Source organism: Coloeus monedula (genome assembly GCF_965178545.1).
Source record: "Coloeus monedula genome assembly, chromosome: 40".
In the NCBI taxonomy this organism is placed as follows: domain Eukaryota; kingdom Metazoa; phylum Chordata; class Aves; order Passeriformes; family Corvidae; genus Coloeus; species Coloeus monedula.
In genome coordinates, this window is record NC_138820.1 from 1,232,898 (window position 1) to 1,249,758 (window position 16,861).

At 51.8% G+C, this 16,861-nt stretch overlaps 2 protein-coding genes across 2 annotated transcripts in view; one reads left to right on the plus strand and one right to left on the minus strand.

The window, feature by feature from the left end:
• AP4M1 (adaptor related protein complex 4 subunit mu 1) overlaps positions 1-14,803 on the minus strand; it is a 35,233-nt gene extending 20,430 nt beyond the window's left edge. The window contains exons 1-5 of the mRNA XM_082300485.1: positions 14,763-14,803; positions 14,325-14,382; positions 7,921-8,015; positions 5,271-5,377; positions 1,003-1,099 (exon numbers count right to left, since the gene is read on the minus strand). Coding sequence (XP_082156611.1) covers positions 1,003-1,099; positions 5,271-5,377; positions 7,921-8,015; positions 14,325-14,382 — 357 coding nt within the window. The 5' untranslated portion in view covers positions 14,763-14,803. The remainder of the gene's footprint in view (positions 1-1,002; positions 1,100-5,270; positions 5,378-7,920; positions 8,016-14,324; positions 14,383-14,762) is intronic.
• Positions 14,804-14,987: 184 nt separating this feature from the next.
• The window catches only part of MCM7 (minichromosome maintenance complex component 7), a 49,540-nt gene continuing 47,666 nt past the window's right edge, over positions 14,988-16,861 (plus strand). Inside the window, exons 1-2 of the mRNA XM_082300582.1 lie at positions 14,988-15,124; positions 15,300-15,379. Coding sequence (XP_082156708.1) covers positions 15,094-15,124; positions 15,300-15,379 — 111 coding nt within the window. The 5' untranslated portion in view covers positions 14,988-15,093. The remainder of the gene's footprint in view (positions 15,125-15,299; positions 15,380-16,861) is intronic.

Below are 16,861 nucleotides of genomic sequence, written 5' to 3' on the forward strand. Positions count from 1 at the left end.
GTTCATCCCAGTCCCTCCCAGTCCTTCCCAGTACATCCCAGTCCCTCCCAGTCCTTCCCAGTACATCCCAGTCCATCCCAGTCCTTCCCAGTTCATCCCAGTCCCTCCCAGTCCTTCCCAGTACATCCCAGTCCCTCCCAGTCCTTCCCAGTACATCCCAGTTCCTCCCAGACCCCTCCCAGTTCATCCCAGTCCCTCCCAGTCCTTCCCAGTACACCCCAGTCCATCCCAGTTCCCTCCCAGTCCTTCCCAGTTCATCCCAGTTCATCCCAGTTCCCTCCCAGTCCATCCCAGTTCCCTCCCAGTTCTCTCCCAGTCCATCCCAGTTCCCTCCCAGTCCATCCCAGTTCCCTCCCAGTTGCTCCCAATTCCCCCAAACCCCCTCCCAGTTCATCCCAGTCCATCCCAGTCGCCTCCCAGTGCCCCCAAGTCCCCTCCCAATCCCTCCCAGCAAGTCCCAGTCCATCCCAGTTTGTCCCAGTCCTTCCCAGTGCTCCTCAAATCCTCTCCCAGTCCCCTCCCACTCCCTCCCAGTGGCTCCCAGTGCTTCCCAGTCCCTCCCAGTCCCCTCCCACTCCCTCCCAGTCCCTCCCAATCCCCTCCCAGTGGCTCCCAGTGCTTCCCAGTCCCCCCCAGTCCCCTCCCACTCCCTCCCAGTCCCTCCCACTCCCTCCCACTCCCTCCCAGTCCCTCCCAGTCCCCTCCCAGTCCCTCCCAGTCCCCCCCAGTCCCCTCCCACTCCCTCCCAGTCCCTCCCAGTCCCCTCCCACTCCCTCCCAGTGGCTCCCAATCCCCTCCCAGTCCCTCCCAGTCCCCTCCCACTCCCTCCCAGTCCCTCCCAGTCCCCTCCCAGTCCCTCCCAGTCCCCTCCCACTCCCTCCCAGTGGCTCCCAGTCCCCTCCCAGTCCCTCCCAGTCCCTCCCAGTCCCTCCCAGTCCCCCCCAGTCCCCTCCCAGTCCCCTCCCAGTCCCCTCCCAGTCCCTCCCAGTGGCTCCCAGTTACCACCAGTTCCTCCAGGAGCTCCCCCACCAGTCCCAGGTTCATCCCGAGGCTTTTCTCGCTCAGGGGGCCACAGAAATCCCGGAGCAGCGTCACCAGCCTGGCCCCGGAACCCCCAAAATCCGTCCCAGACGGCCCCAAAATCCTCCCAAAATCCTCCCAAAAAATCCCCAAAAGCCTCCCCCAAAATTCCCCAAAATCCTCCCCAAAAATTCCCCCAAATTCTCCCCAAAAATTCCCAAAATCCTCCCCCAAAATTCCCCAAATCCTCCCCAAAAATTCCCCAAATCCCCCAAAATCCTCCCCCAAAATCCCCCAAAATCCTCCCTAAAACCCTCCCCCAAATCCCCCCAAAAATCCTCCCCAAATCCTCCCCAAAAATCCCCCAAAAACCTCCCCAAAAATTCCAAAAAACCTCCCCAAAAATTCCCAAAATCCTCCCCAAAAATTCCAAAAAACCTCCCCAAAATTTCCCCAAAATTCTCCCAAAGAATTCCCAAAATCCTGCCCCAAAATTCCCCAAATCCCCCCAAAAAATCCTCCCCAAATCCCCCAAAATCCTCCCCCAAAATTCCCCAATTCCTCCCCAAAATCCTCCCTAAAAATTCCCCAAAATCCTCCCCAAAAATTCCCAAAATCCTCCCCAAAAATTCCCAAAATCCTTCCTAAAACTTTCCCAAAATCCTCCCCAAAAATTCCCAAAATCCTCCCCAAAACCCTCCCCAAAAACTCCCAAAATCCCCAAAATCCTCCCCCAAAATTCCCAAAATCCTCCCCAAAGTCCCCCCCAAAATTCCCAAAACCCTCCCCAAAATCCTCCCAAAGAATCCCCAAAATCCTCCCCCAAAAATCCCCAAATCCTCCCCAAAAATCCTCCCCAAAATCCTCCCCCCAAAATCCCCAAATCCTCCCCAAAAACTCCCAAAATCCCCCCAAAAAATCCTCCCCAAATCCCCCAAAATCCTCCCTAAAAATTCCCCAAAATCCTCCCCAAAATCCCCCAAAAGATTCCCAAAATCCCCCCAAAAATTCCCCAAAATCTTCCCTAAAACTTCCCCAAATCGTCCCCAAAAATCCTCCCAAAAAATCCTCCCCAAATCCCCCAAAATCCTCCCTAAAAATTTCCCAAATCCTCCCCCAAAAATTCCCAAAAATCCTCCTGAAAAGCCCTCCCCAAAATCCCCCAGAATCCTCCCAAAAAATGCCCAAAATCCTCCCGAAAAATTCCCAAAATTCCCAAAATCATCCCTGAAAATTCCCAAAAATCCCCGAAAAAAGCCAAACCAAAACCATCAAAAAACCTCCCAAAATGCCCAAAAGATCCCCCCAAAAAATCCCCAAAAAGTCTCCAAAAAAGTCCCCCAAAATCCCCCCCAAAAAACCCCAAAAATTCCCAAAAAAATCCCCCAAGAAATCCCAAAAAACCCCGAAAAAATCTCCCAAAAATCCCCAAAACTCCCCAAAAAATCCTCAAAAAATCCCCAAAAATCCCTCAAAAAATCCCAAAAAAATCCACCCAAAAAATCCTCAAAAAAATCCCAAAAATCCCTTACAAAAACCCCAAAAAAACCCCAAAAAAATCTCCAAAAATCCCAAAAATTCCCAAAATATTCCAAAAAAATCCACCCAAAAAATCCTCAAAAACCCCCCAAAAATCCCAAAAAGTCCCAATAAAATTTAAAAAAAATACCCCCCAAAAACCCCCAAAAAATGCCAAAAAGTCCCCAAAAAATCCCTCCAAAATCCTCAAAAATTCCCCAAAAATCCTCACAAAAATCCAAAAAAATCCCCAAAAGATCCTCCAAAAAATCTCAAAAAATCCCCCAAAAATCCAAATAATCCTCAAAAAAATCCCAAAGTCCCAAAAAATCCCAAATAATTCCCAAAAAATCCTCAAAATATCTCAAAAAATTCCAAAAAAATCCCCCAAAAAATCCTCAAAAAAATCCTCAAAAAATCCCCAAAAATCCCCAAAAAATCCCCAAAAATCCCCAAGCAATCCCCAAAAAATCCTCAAAAAAATCCCCAAAAATCCCCAAAAAATCCTCAAAAAATCAGAAAAAATCCCGAAAAAAATCCCAAAAAATCCCCAAAAAGTCCCAAAAAAATCCACCCAAAAAATCCTCAAAAATCCTCAAAAATCCCCAAAAAATCCTCAAAAAATCCTCAAAAAATCAGAAAAAATCCTCAAAAAATCAGAAAAAATCCTCAAAAAATCCCCAAAAGTCCCCAAAAAATCCCAAAAAAATCCACCCAAAAAATCCTCAAAAATCAAAAAAAATCCCCAAAAAATCCCCCCAAAAAAATCCTCAAAAAATCCTCAAAAAATCCCCAAAAGTCCCCAAAAAAATCCCAAAAAAATCCACCCAAAAAATCCTCAAAAATCCTCAAAAATCCCCAAAAAATCCTCAAAAAATCAGAAAAAATCCCGAAAAAAATCCCAAAAAATCCCCAAAAAGTCCCAAAAAAATCCACCCAAAAAATCCTCAAAAATCCTCAAAAATCCCCAAAAAATCCTCAAAAAATCCTCAAAAAATCAGAAAAAATCCTCAAAAAATCAGAAAAAATCCTCAAAAAATCCCCAAAAGTCCCCAAAAAATCCCAAAAAAATCCACCCAAAAAATCCTCAAAAATCAAAAAAAATCCCCAAAAAATCCCCCCAAAAAATCCTCAAAAAATCCTCAAAAAATCCCCAAAAGTCCCCAAAAAAATCCCAAAAAAATCCACCTAAAAAATCCTCAAAAATCCTCAAAAATCCCCAAAAAATCCTCAAAAAATCAGAAAAAATCCCGAAAAAAATCCCAAAAAATCCCCAAAAAGTCCCAAAAAAATCCACCCAAAAAATCCTCAAAAATCCCAAAAAAATCCATGCAAAAAATCCTAAAAAAATCCCCAAAAGTCCCAAAAAAATCCCAAAAAAATCCACCCAAAAAATCCTCAAAAATCCCAAAAAAATCCACCCAAAAAATCCTCAAAAAATCCCCAAAAATCCCCAAAAAATCCACCCAAAAAAATCCACCCAAAAAAATCCTCAAAAAATCAGAAAAAATCCTCAAAAAATCCCCAAAAGTCCCCAAAAAAATCCTCAAAAAATCCCCAAAAAAATCCTCAAAAAATCCCCAAAAATCCCCAAAAAATCCACCCAAAAATCCTCAAAAAATCAGAAAAAATCCTCAAAAAATCCCCAAAAGTCCCCAAAAAAATCCCAAAAAAATCCACCCAAAAAATCCTCAAAAATCCTCAAAAATCCCCAAAAAATCCTCAAAAAATCAGAAAAAATCCCGAAAAAAATCCCCAAAAATCCCCAAAAAGTCCCAAAAAAATCCACCCAAAAAATCCTCAAAAATCCTCAAAAATCCCCAAAAAATCCTCAAAAAATCCTCAAAAAATCAGAAAAAATCCTCAAAAAATCAGAAAAAATCCTCAAAAAATCCCCAAAAGTCCCCAAAAAATCCCAAAAAAATCCACCCAAAAAATCCTCAAAAATCAAAAAAAATCCCCAAAAAATCCCCCCAAAAAAATCCTCAAAAAATCCTCAAAAAATCCCCAAAAGTCCCCAAAAAAATCCCAAAAAAATCCACCCAAAAAATCCTCAAAAATCCTCAAAAATCCCCAAAAAATCCTCAAAAAATCAGAAAAAATCCCGAAAAAAATCCCAAAAAATCCCCAAAAAGTCCCAAAAAAATCCACCCAAAAAATCCTCAAAAATCCCAAAGAAATCCACGCAAAAAATCCAAAAAAAATCCCCAAAAGTCCCAAAAAAATCCCAAAAAAATCCACCCAAAAAATCCTCAAAAATCCCAAAAAAATCCACCCAAAAAATCCTCAAAAAATCCCCAAAAATCCCCAAAAAATCCACCCAAAAAAATCCACCCAAAAAAATCCTCAAAAAATCAGAAAAAATCCTCAAAAAATACCCAAAAGTCCCCAAAAAAATCCTCCAAAAATCCCCCAAAAAATCCTCAAAAAATCCCCAAAAATCCCCAAAAATCCCCAAAAAATCCTCAAAAAATCAGAAAAAATCCCGAAAAAAATCCCAAAAAATCCCCCAAAAAATCCCAAAAAAATCCACCCAAAAATCCTCAAAAATCAACAAAAATCCCCAAAAAATCCACGCAAAAAATCCTCAAAAAATCCTCAAAAAATCCTCAAAAAATCCCAAAAATCCCCTGCAAAAACCCCCAAAAAATCCCAAAAAATCCCCAAAAATCCCCAAAAATCCCCCAAACTCCCCGAAATCCCTAAAAATGCCCCAAAACCGCCGGCCTCGCCTGTTCAGGAACTCCACGAGGGTGAAGGGGGAGGCGTCGCCCTCGGTGCTGGCCCCGAAGAAGAGCCCCCCGTGGCGGACGTGGGCGAAGTGGAGCCCCCCGAGGGTCTGCGGGGGCCCGGGGGGGGTCAGGGGGTCCCCAGAACTCCTCGGGACCCCCAAAAACCCCCTGAAAGTGCCCCGGAAAACCCCAAATCCCCAAGAATTTCATCGAAATGCCCCAGAATCCCGTCGAAATCCCATGGAAATCCCCCAGAATCCCATCGAAATCCCATGGAATCCCATAGAAATCCCATAGAAATCCCATAGAATCCCATAGAAATCCCATAGAATCCTGTAGAAATCCCACAAAATCCCATAGAAATCCCATAGAATCCCATAGAAATTTCATAGAATCCCACAGAAATCCCATAGAAATCCCATGGAAATCCCATAGAAATCCCATAGAATCCCATCGAAATCCCATAGAATTCCCATTGAAATCCCATAGAAATTTCATAGAATCCCACAGAAATCCCATAGAAATCCCATAGAATCCCGTAGAAATCCCACAAAATCCCATAGAAATCCCATGGAAATCCCCCAGAATCCCATAGAATCCCATAGAAATCCCATAGAATCCCATAGAAATCCCATAGAATTCTACAGAACCCCCCAAAATCCCATAGAAATCCCGTCAAAATCCCATGGAAATCCCCCAGAATCCCACAGAAATCCCATAGAATTCCCATAGAAATCCCACAGAAATTTCATAGAATCCCATAGAAATCCCATGGAAATCCCATAGAATTTCTCAGAATCCCATCGAAATCCCATAGAATCCTGTAGAAATCCCCTAAAATCCCATAGAAATCCCATCGAAATCCCCCAAAATCCCATAGAAATCCCATAGAAATCCCCCAGAATCCCATAGAATCCCATCGAAATCCCATAGAATCCCATAGAAATCCCACAAAAATCCCATGGAAATCCCCTAGAATCCCATAGAAATCCCATAGAATTTCCATAGAAATCCCACAGAAATTTCATAGAATCCCATAGAAATCCCATGGAAATCCCATAGAATCCCATAGAATTTCTCAGAATCCCATCGAAATCCCATAGAAATTTCATAGAATCCCATAGAAATCCCATAGAATCCTGTAGAAATCCCCCAAAATCCCATAGAAATCCCATAGAATCCCCCAGAATCCCATCGAAATCCCATCGAAATCCCACAAAATCCCATCGAAATCCCACAAAATTCCCCCCAAATCCCCCAGAATCCCATCGAAATCCCAAAAAATTTCATAGAAATTCCCCAGAATCCCACAAAATCCCACAGAAATCCCAAAATCCCCCAGAATCCCACAGAAATCCCAAAATCCCCCAGAAATCCCATAGAATTCCCCAGAATCCCATCGAAATCCCACAAAATCCACCCCAAATCCCCGAAAACTCCACAGAAATCCCACAAAATGCACCCCAAATCCCACAAAGTCCCCAATTTCTCCCCAAAATCCCTCAGGGACCCCCCAAATCCTCCCAAAAATCCCCAAATCCCCCCCCAAAATCCCCAAATCCCCCCCCAAAAATCCCCAAATCCCCCCCAAATCCCCCAAAAATCCCCAAATCCTCCCCAAAATCCCCAAATCCCCACCCCAAATCCCTCAGGGACCCCTCAGAACCCCCCAAATCCTCCCAAAAATCCCCAAATCCCCCCCCAAAATCCCCAAATCTCCCCCAAAAAATCCCCAAATCTCCCCCCAAATCCACAAATCCCCCCAAAAATCCCCAAATCCTCCCCAAAAATCCCCCAACCCCCCCCCCAAATCCCCAAATCCCCCCCCCAAATCCCTCAGGGACCCCCTTAGGACCCCCCAAATCCTCCCAAAATCCCCAAATCCTCCCAAAATCCCCAAATCCACCCCCAAAAATCCCCAAATCCCCCCAAAAATCCCCAAATAATCCCCAAATCCTCCCCAAAATCCCCAAATCCCCACCCCAAATCCCTCAGGGACCCCTCAGAACCCCCCAAATCCTCCCAAAAATCCCCAAATCCCCCCAAAAAATCCCCAAATCTCCCCCAAATCCCCCCCAAAATCCCTCAGGGACGCCGCAGAACCCCCCAAATCCTCCCAAAAATCCCCAAATCCCCCCCCAAAATCCCCAAATCCCCCCAAAAATCCCCAAATCCTCCCCCAAAATCCCCAAATCCTCCCCAAAATCCCCAAATCCCCACCCCAAATCCCTCAGGGACCCCCTTAGGACCCCCCAAATCCTCCCAAAAATCCCCAAATCCCCCCCCAAAAATCCCCAAATCCCCCCCAAATCCCCCCAAAAATCCCCAAATCCTCCCCAAAAATCCCCAAATCCTCCCCAAAATCCCCAAACTCCCCCCCCAAAATCCCCAAATCTCCCCCAAAAATCCCCAAATCCCCCCTCAAAATCCCTCAGGGACCCCTCAGAACCCCCCAAATCCTCCCAAAAATCCCCAAATCCTCCCCAAAAATCCCCAAATCCTCCCCTCCAAATCTTCAAATCCCCCCCAAACCCCCTCAGAACCTCCCCCAAAAAAAACCCCCCAGGACCCCCCCAAATCCCCAGGACCCCCAAAAACCCCAAAATCCCCCCAAAACCCCCCAAAATGCCCCAAAAAGCCCCGAACTCGCCATGAACACGGGGGTCTGCTCGCCCCGCACCGAGGTCACCCCGCGGTAGAAGAGGTCGGTGACGTCCCGGGGGGTCCTGGGGGGGTCCCCGCGGACTTTGGGGGGGGGTCAAGGAAATTTGGGGGGTCCTGAGGGGATTTTGGGGGGTCCTGGGGGGGTTTTGGGGAATTTTGGGGGGATTTGGGGATTTTGAGGGGAGATTTGGGGGTTTTGGGGGGGATTTGGGGGTTTTGGGGGGGGATTTGGGGGGTCCCTGAGGGGATTTTGGGGGGTCCTGGGGGGGTTTGGGGGAAATTTGGGAGGATTTGGGGGAGATTTGGGGGGGGATTTAGGGAGGTTTGGGGGAAATTTGGGGATTTTGGGGGGGGATTTGGGGATTTTGGGGGGGGATTTGGGGATTTTGGGGGGTCCTGGGGGGGTCCCCGCGGACTTTGGGGGGGGTCAAGGAAATTTGGGGGGTCCTGAGGGGATTTTGGGGGGTCCTGGGGGGGTTTGGGGGAAATTTGGGGGTAGATTTGGGGGAGGTTTGGGGGGAGATTTGGGGGTTTTGGGGGGGGATTTGGGGATTTTGGGGGGGGATTTGGGGGGTCCCTGAGGGGATTTTGGGGGGGGTCAAGGAAATCTGGGGGGTCCCTGAGGGGATTTTGGGGGGTCCTGGGGGGGTTTGGGGGAAATTTGGGGGGATTTGGGGGAGATTTGGGGGGGGATTTAGGGAGGTTTGGGGGAAATTTGGGGATTTTGGGGGGGGATTTGGGGATTTTGGGGGGGGGATTTGGGGGGTCCTGAGGGATTTTGGGGGTGGTCAAGGAAATTTGGGGGGTCCCTGAGGGGATTTTGGGGGGTCCTGGGGGGGTTTTGGGGAAATTTGGGGGGGATTTGGGGATTTTGGGGGGAGATTTGAGGGTTTGGGGGGGGATTTGGGGATTTTGGGGGGGGATTTGGGGGGTCCCTGAGGGGATTTTGGGGGTGGTCAAGGAAATTTGGGGGGTCCCTGAGGGGATTTTGGGGGGTCCTGGGGGGGTTTTGGGGAAATTTGGGGGGGATTTGGGGATTTTGAGGGGAGATTTGGGGGTTTTGGGGGGGATTTGGGGGTTTTGGGGGGGGATTTGGGGATTTTGGGGGGTCCTGGGGGGGTCCCCGCGGACTTTGGGGGGGGTCAAGGAAATTTGGGGGGTCCTGAGGGGATTTTGGGGGGTCCTGGGGGGGTTTGGGGGAAATTTGGGGGTAGATTTGGGGAGGTTTGGGGGGAGATTTGGGGGTTTTGGGGGGGGATTTGGGGATTTTGGGGGGGATTTGGGGGGTCCCTGAGGGGATTTTGGGGGGGGTCAAGGAAATTTGCGGGGGTCCCTGAGGGGATTTTGGGGGGTCCTGGGAGGGTTTTGGGGAATTTTGGGGGGATTTGGGGATTTTGAGGGGAGATTTGGGGGTTTTGGGGGGGGATTTGGGGGTTTTGGGGGGGGATTTTAGGAGTTGGGGGGGGATTTGGGGGGTCCTGGGGGGGTTTGGGGGGGGTCAAGGAAATTTGGGGGGTCCTGAGGGGATTTTGGGGGGTCCTGGGAGGGTTTTGGGGAAATTTGGGGGGGATTTGGGGGAGATTTGGGGATTTTGGGGGGAGATTTGAGGGTTTGGGGGGGGATTTGGGGATTTTGGGGGGGACTTGGGGGGTCCTGAGGGATTTTGGGGGGAGTCAAGGAAATTTGGGGGGTCCTGAGGGGATTTTGGGGGGTCCTGGGGGGGGTTGGGGGAAATTTGGGGGGGATTTGGGGATTTTGGGGGGAGATTTGAGGGTTTTGGGGGGGCGGATTTGGGGATTTTGGGGGGGATTTGGGGATTTTGGGGGGGGATTTGGGGGGTCCCTGAGGGGATTTTGGGGGGTCCTGGGGGGGTTTGGGGGAAATTTGGGGGGATTTGGGGGAGATTTGGGGGGGGATTTAGGGAGGTTTGGGGGAAATTTGGGGATTTGGGGGGGGGATTTGGGGATTTTGGGGGGGGATTTGGGGGTCCTGAGGGATTTTGGGGGTGGTCAAGGAAATTTGGGGGGGTCCCTGAGGGGATTTTGGGGGGTCCTGGGGGGTTTTGGGGAAATTTGGGGGGATTTGGGGATTTTGAGGGGAGATTTGGGGATTTTGGGGGGGGATTTGGGGATTTTGGGGGGGATTTGGGGGGTCCTGAGGGGATTTTGGGGGCTCCTGGGGGGATTTTGGGGAAATTTGGGCGGGATTTGGGGGAGATTTGAGGATTTTGGGGGGGGATTTGGGGGGTCCTGAGGGATTTTGGGGGGAGTCAAGGAAATTTGGGGGGTCCCTGAGGGGATTTTGGGGGGTCCTGGGGGGGTTTTGGGGAAATTTGGGGGGATTTGGGGATTTTGAGGGGAGATTTGGGGGTTTTGGGGGGGATTTGGGGGTTTTGGGGGGGGATTTGGGGATTTTGGGGGGGGATTTGGGGAGTCCCTGAGGGGATTTTGGGGGGGGTCAAGGAAATTTGGGGGGTCCCTGAGGGGATTTTGGGGGGTCCTGGGGGGGTTTGGGGGAAATTTGGGGGGATTTGGGGGAGATTTGGGGGGGGATTTAGGGAGGTTTGGGGGAAATTTGGGGATTTTGGGGGGGATTTGGGGGGTCCCGAGGGATTTTGGGGGAGTCAAGGAAATTTGGGGGGTCCCTGAGGGGATTTTGGGGGCTCCTGGGGGGGTTTGGGGGAAATTTGGGGGGGATTTGGGGGAGATTTGGGGATTTTGGGGGGAGATTTGACAGTTTGGGGGGGGATTTGGGGATTTTGGGGGGGATTTGGGGGGTCCCGAGGGATTTTGGGGGAGTCAAGGAAATTTGGGGGGTCCCTGAGGGGATTTTGGGGGGTCCTGGGGGGGTTTTGGGGGAATTTGGGGGGGATTTGGGGAGGTTTGGGGGGAGATTTGGGGATTTTGGGGGGGGATTTGGGGATTTTGGGGGGGATTTGGGGGGTCCTGAGGGATTTTGGGGGGTCCTGGGGGGATTTTGGGGAAATTTGGGGGGGATTTGGGGGAGATTTGAGGATTTTGGGGGGGGATTTGGGGATTTTGGGGGGGGATTTGGGGAGTCCTGAGGGATTTTGGGGGGAGTCAAGGAAATTTGGGGGGTCCTGAGGGGATTTTGGGGAAATTTGGGGGGGATTTGGGGATTTTGGGGGGAGATTTGAGGGTTTTGGGGGGGCGGATTTGGGGATTTTTGGGGATTTGGGGAATTTGGGGGGGACTTGGGGGGTCCTGGGGGGGTCCCCGCGGACTTTGGGGGGGGTCAAGGAAATTTGGGGGGTCCTGAGGGGATTTTGGGGGGTCCTGGGGGGGTTTGGGGGAAATTTGGGGGGGATTTGGGGGAGATTTGGGGATTTTGGGGGGAGATTTGAGGAGTTTGGGAGGGGATTTGGGGAATTTGGGGGGGACTTGGGGGGTCCTGGGGGGGGTCCCCCCGGACTTTGGGGGGGTCAAGGAAATTTGGGGGGTCCTGAGGGGATTTTGGGGAAATTTGGGGGGGGGTTTGGGGAGGTTTGGGGGGAGATTTGGGGATTTTGGGGGGGATTTGGGGGGTCCTGAGGGGATTTTGGGGGGTCCTGGGAGGGTTTTGGGGAATTTTGGGGGGATTTGGGGATTTTGAGGGGAGATTTGGGGGTTTTGGGGGGGGATTTGGGGGTTTTGGGGGGGGATTTTAGGAGTTGGGGGGGGATTTGGGGGGTCCTGGGGGGGTTTGGGGGGGTCAAGGAAATTTGGGGGGTCCCTGAGGGGATTTTGGGGGGTCCTGGGGGGGTTTTGGGGAAATTTGGGGGGGATTTGGGGAAGTTTGGGGGGAGATTTGGGGGTTTTGGGGGGGATTTGGGGGTTTTGGGGGGGGATTTGGGGATTTTGGGGGGGGATTTTGGGGGGGATTTGGGGATTTTGGGGGGGGATTTGGGGGGTCCTGAGGGATTTTGGGGGGTCCTGGGGGGGTTTTGGGGAAATTTGGGGGGGATTTGGGGATTTTGGGGGGGGATTTGGGGATTTTGGGGGGGGATTTGGGGGGTCCCTGAGGGGATTTTGGGGGGGGTCAAGGAAATTTGGGGGATCCTGAGGGGATTTTGGGGGGTCCTGGGGGGGTTTTGGGGAAATTTGGGGGGGATTTGGGGGAGATTTGGGGATTTTGGGGGGAGATTTGAGGAGTTTGGGAGGGGATTTGGGGAATTTGGGGGGGACTTGGGGGGTCCTGGAGGGGGTCCCCCCGGACTTTGGGGGGGGTCAAGGAAATTTGGGGGGTCCTGAGGGGATTTTGGGGAAATTTGGGGGGGGATTTGGGGAGGTTTGGGGGGAGATTTTGGGATTTTGGGGGGAGATTTGGGGATTTTGGGGGGGATTTGGGGATTTTGGGGGGGGGGGATTTGGGGGGTCCTGAGGGATTTTGGGGGTGGTCAAGGAAATTTGGGGGGTCCCTGAGGGGATTTTGGGGGGTCCTGGGGGGGTTTGGGGGAAATTTGGGGGGATTTGGGGATTTTGAGGGGAGATTTGGGGGTTTTGGGGGGGATTTGGGGGTTTTGGGGGGGGATTTGGGGATTTTGGGGGGGGATTTGGGGGGTCCTGAGGGATTTTGGGGGGTCCTGGGGGGGTTTTGGGGAAATTTGGGGGGATTTGGGGATTTTGGGGGGAGATTTGAGGGTTTGGGGGGGGATTTGAGGATTTTGGGGGGGGGATTTGGGGATTTTGGGGGGTCCTGGGGGGGTCCCCGCGGACTTTGGGGGGGGTCAAGGAAATTTGGGGGGTCCTGAGGGGATTTTGGGGGGTCCTGGGGGGGTTTGGGGGAAATTTGGGGGAGGTTTGGGGGGAGATTTGGGGATTTTGGGGGGGGATTTTAGGAGTTGGGGGGGGATTTGGGGGGTCCTGGGGGGATTTTGGGGGGAGTCAAGGAAATTTGGGGGATCCTGAGGGGATTTTGGGGGGTCCTGGGGGGGTTTTGGGGAAATTTGGGGGGGATTTGGGGGAGATTTGGGGATTTTGGGGGGAGATTTGAGGAGTTTGGGAGGGGATTTGGGGAATTTGGGGGGGACTTGGGGGGTCCTGGGGGGGTCCCCCCGGACTTTGGGGGGGGTCAAGGAAATTTGGGGGGTCCTGAGGGGATTTTGGGGAAATTTGGGGGGGGATTTGGGGAGGTTTGGGGGGAGATTTTGGGATTTTGGGGGGAGATTTGGGGATTTTGGGGGGGATTTGGGGATTTTGGGGGGGGATTTGGGGGGTCCCTGAGGGGATTTTGGGGGGGGTCAAGGAAATTTGGGGGGTCCCTGAGGGGATTTTGGGGAAATTTGGGGGGGGATTTGGGGAGGTTTGGGGGGAGATTTTGGGATTTTGGGGGGAGATTTGGGGATTTTGGGGGGGATTTGGGGATTTTGGGGGGGGATTTGGGGGGTCCCTGAGGGGATTTTGGGGGGGGTCAAGGAAATTTGGGGGGTCCCTGAGGGGATTTTGGGGGGTCCTGGGGGGGTTTTGGGGAAATTTGGGGGGGATTTGGGGATTTTGAGGGGAGATTTGGGGGTTTTGGGGGGGATTTGGGGGTTTTGGGGGGGGATTTGGGGATTTTGGGGGGTCCTGGGGGGGTCCCCGCGGACTTTGGGGGGGGTCAAGGAAATTTGGGGGGTCCCTGAGGGGATTTTGGGGGGTCCTGGGGGGGTTTGGGGGAAATTTGGGGGGATTTGGGGATTTTGAGGGGAGATTTGGGGGTTTGGGGGGGGATTTGAGGATTTTGAGGGGGGATTTGGGGATTTTGGGGGGTCCTGGGGGGGTCCCCGCGGACTTTGGGGGGGGTCAAGGAAATTTGGGGGTCCTGAGGGGATTTTGGGGGGTCCTGGGGGGGTTTTGGGGAAATTTGGGGGGGATTTGGGGGAGATTTGGGGATTTTGGGGGGAGATTTGAGGAGTTTGGGAGGGGATTTGGGGAATTTGGGGGGGACTTGGGGGGTCCTGGGGGGGTCCCCCCGGACTTTGGGGGGGTCAAGGAAATTTGGGGGGTCCTGAGGGGATTTTGGGGAAATTTGGGGGGGATTTGGGGATTTTGAGGGGAGATTTGAGGGGTTTGGGGGGGGATTTGGGGATTTTGGGGGGGATTTGGGGATTTTGGGGGGGATTTGGGGGGTCCTGAGGGGATTTTGGGGGGTCCTGAGCGGTTTTGGGGAAATTTGGGGGGGATTTGGGGATTTTGAGGGGAGATTTGGGGATTTTGGGTGGGATTTGGGGAGGTTTGGGGGGAGATTTTAGGATTTGGGGGGGATTTGGGGATTCTTGGGGGGCTTTGGGGGGTCCTGAGGGTGTTCCTGAGGGATTTTGGGGGGGGGGTCAAGGAAATCTGGGGATCCCGAGACGGATTTTGGGGTCTCGGGGTGGATTTTGGGCTGATTTGGGGCTTTTTTGGGGGATACAATCCCTGTGGATCAGGGGGTCCCCCTTGGAGCTGAGGATGAAGAGCTGGGAAATCATCTGGGGGGGGGGAGGGGAGGAGGATAAGGGGGGGTCAGAGACCCCCGAAACCCCCCAAAATATCCCCAAAAACCCCTTCTGAAACTTAACCCCGCCCCCGGGGTCTCTGGGACCCCCCAAAATCCCTCAAAATCCCCCCAAAAACGGAGCCCCCCTCCCCTCAGATCTGAGGCCCCAAAAACGGAGCTCCGCTCCAACCTGAGTCCCTCCACCCCCAGACCCCGAATTCCGCCCCCCTCCTGACCCCCGACCCCTCGCCGCCCCCCAAAATCCCTTCAGGACCCCCCAAAAAAACCCCAAATCCCCCCCCAAATCTCCGAAAAAGCGGCGCGGCCCCTTTAAGAGGGGGCGTGGCCAAGCCCCCTCCGGACCCCGCGAACCTCCGGGCCGCTTCCCGCCGCCGCCGCGCGCGCGGCCCCGCCCTCCGTGGGCGTGGCCTCGCCTCACGTGGGCCCCGCCGCTTCTTTCTATTGGTTGGTTGCTCCCCTACTACCGGGTGTCCGCTGTTGTGATTGGTCCTCGCTGTCGTCAGGGGAAGGGCGGTGCCTGCGTTCTGATTGGCCGCCCGGCTGTCACGTGGCCGCCGGTTTTTTCGCGCCACTCGCTGTGAGGCGGCGGCGGTGGCGGGAAAAGGGGGGGAGCGACCGTGAGGGGAAATCGCGACCGTGAGGGGAAATCGCGACAAGGAATCGCGACAGGAGCGGCCCCGACATGGCCCCGCGCGACTACGACAGCGAGAAAGGTTTGGGGAGGGGAGGGGCCGCCGGGACTGCGTTATTGACCCGTTATCGGAAACCCCCCCCCCATATCGGATGCCGTAATTGGGGAACTCTCCCGATTATCGGGACATTCCCTCCGTTGTTGGCACTTTCCTCCCGTTTCTGATTCCTCTTTCTCGGTCTGTGGTTTCCCCTCAGAGAAGGCGAAGCGTTTCTTTGAGGAGTTTTATCGCGATGGTCCCGACGGACACAAGGAATTCCCGTACCGGGAGCAGCTGGTGAGGGCCGGCACCCCCAAATTCACCCCAAAACCCCCTCAAACTCCCCCGAAACTCCCTCAGGTTCCACCTTAAAACCTAAATTCCTCTCAAATTTCTCCTAAGCTTCTCCAAATGTCCTCAAATTCCCCTCCTGCACCCCTCAAATCTCTCCAAAACTCCCTCAGATTCTCCCCAAACCACTTCAAACTCTCTCCCACTCCCCTCAATCCCCCCCCAACCTCCCCCAATCCCTCCCAAATTTCCCCAAACCCCCTGTCACTCCTCCAAAACCTCCCTTTTTCACCCCAAAACCTCCCTTTTTCACTCCAAAACCTCATTTTTTCACACCAAAACTTCCTTTTTTCACCCTAAAACCTTCCTTTTTCCTTCAAAACCTCCATTTAATCCCCCAAAACCTCCCTTTTTCGCCCCAAACCCTCCCTTTACCCCCCCAAAACCCCTTTTTCCCTCAAAACTTCCCTTTTTTCCCCCAAAACCTCCTTTTCATCCCAAAACCCCCTTGTTTCACCCCAACCCCTTTTTTTTTCACCCCAAACCCCCTTTTTTCACCCCAAAACCCCCTTTTCCCCTCAAAACCTCCCTTTTTTCCCTCAAAACCCATTTTTTCACCCCAAAACCTCCCTTTTTCCCCCCAAAACCCCCTTTGTCACCCCAAAACCCTCAATTTTTCCCCTTTTTCACCCCAAAACCCCCTTTTTCACCCCCAGACCCCCTTTTCACCCCAAAACCCTCAATTTTTCCTTTTTTTCACCCCAAACGCTCCCTTTTTCACCCCAAAACCCCCTTTTTCCCTCAAAGCTCCCTTTTTCATCCCAAAATCCCTTTTTTTCACCCAAACCCCCCCTTTTTCAACCCCAAACTCCCTTTTTTTCACCCCAAATCCCTTTTTTTCCACCCAAACCCTCCCTTTTTCACCCCAAAATCCCTTTTTCCTCTCTAAAATCCTTTTTCCCCCCCCAATACCTTCTTTTTCCCCCTCAAAACCCCCCTTTTTTCACCCAAACCCCCCTTTTTTCACCCAAACCCCCTTTTTTCACCCCAACCCCCCCTTTTTTCACCACAAACCTATTTTCTTCACTCCTAAGCCCCTTTTTATCCACTCAAAATCTCCCTTTTTCATTTCAAAACCACTTTTTTTTACCTCAACCCCCTCTTTTTTCACCCCAAGCCCCCCTTTTTTCCCTCAAAACCCATTTTTCACCCTCAAAATCCCTTTTTTCCTCTCAGAACCTCCCTTTTTTCACCTGAAACCCTCCCTTTTTTCACCCTAAAACCTTCCTTTTCCCCCCAAACCTTTCGTTTTTTCCCCCCAAACCCCCTTTTTCACCCCCAAACCTCCCTTTTTCACCCCCAAACCTCCCTTTTTCACTCCAAAACCTCCATTTTTCCCCTTTCCCCCCCTTTTTTTCCCTCAAAACCCCCTTTTTTCACCCCAAACCCCCTTTTTTCACCCCAAACCCCCTTTTTTCACCCCAAACC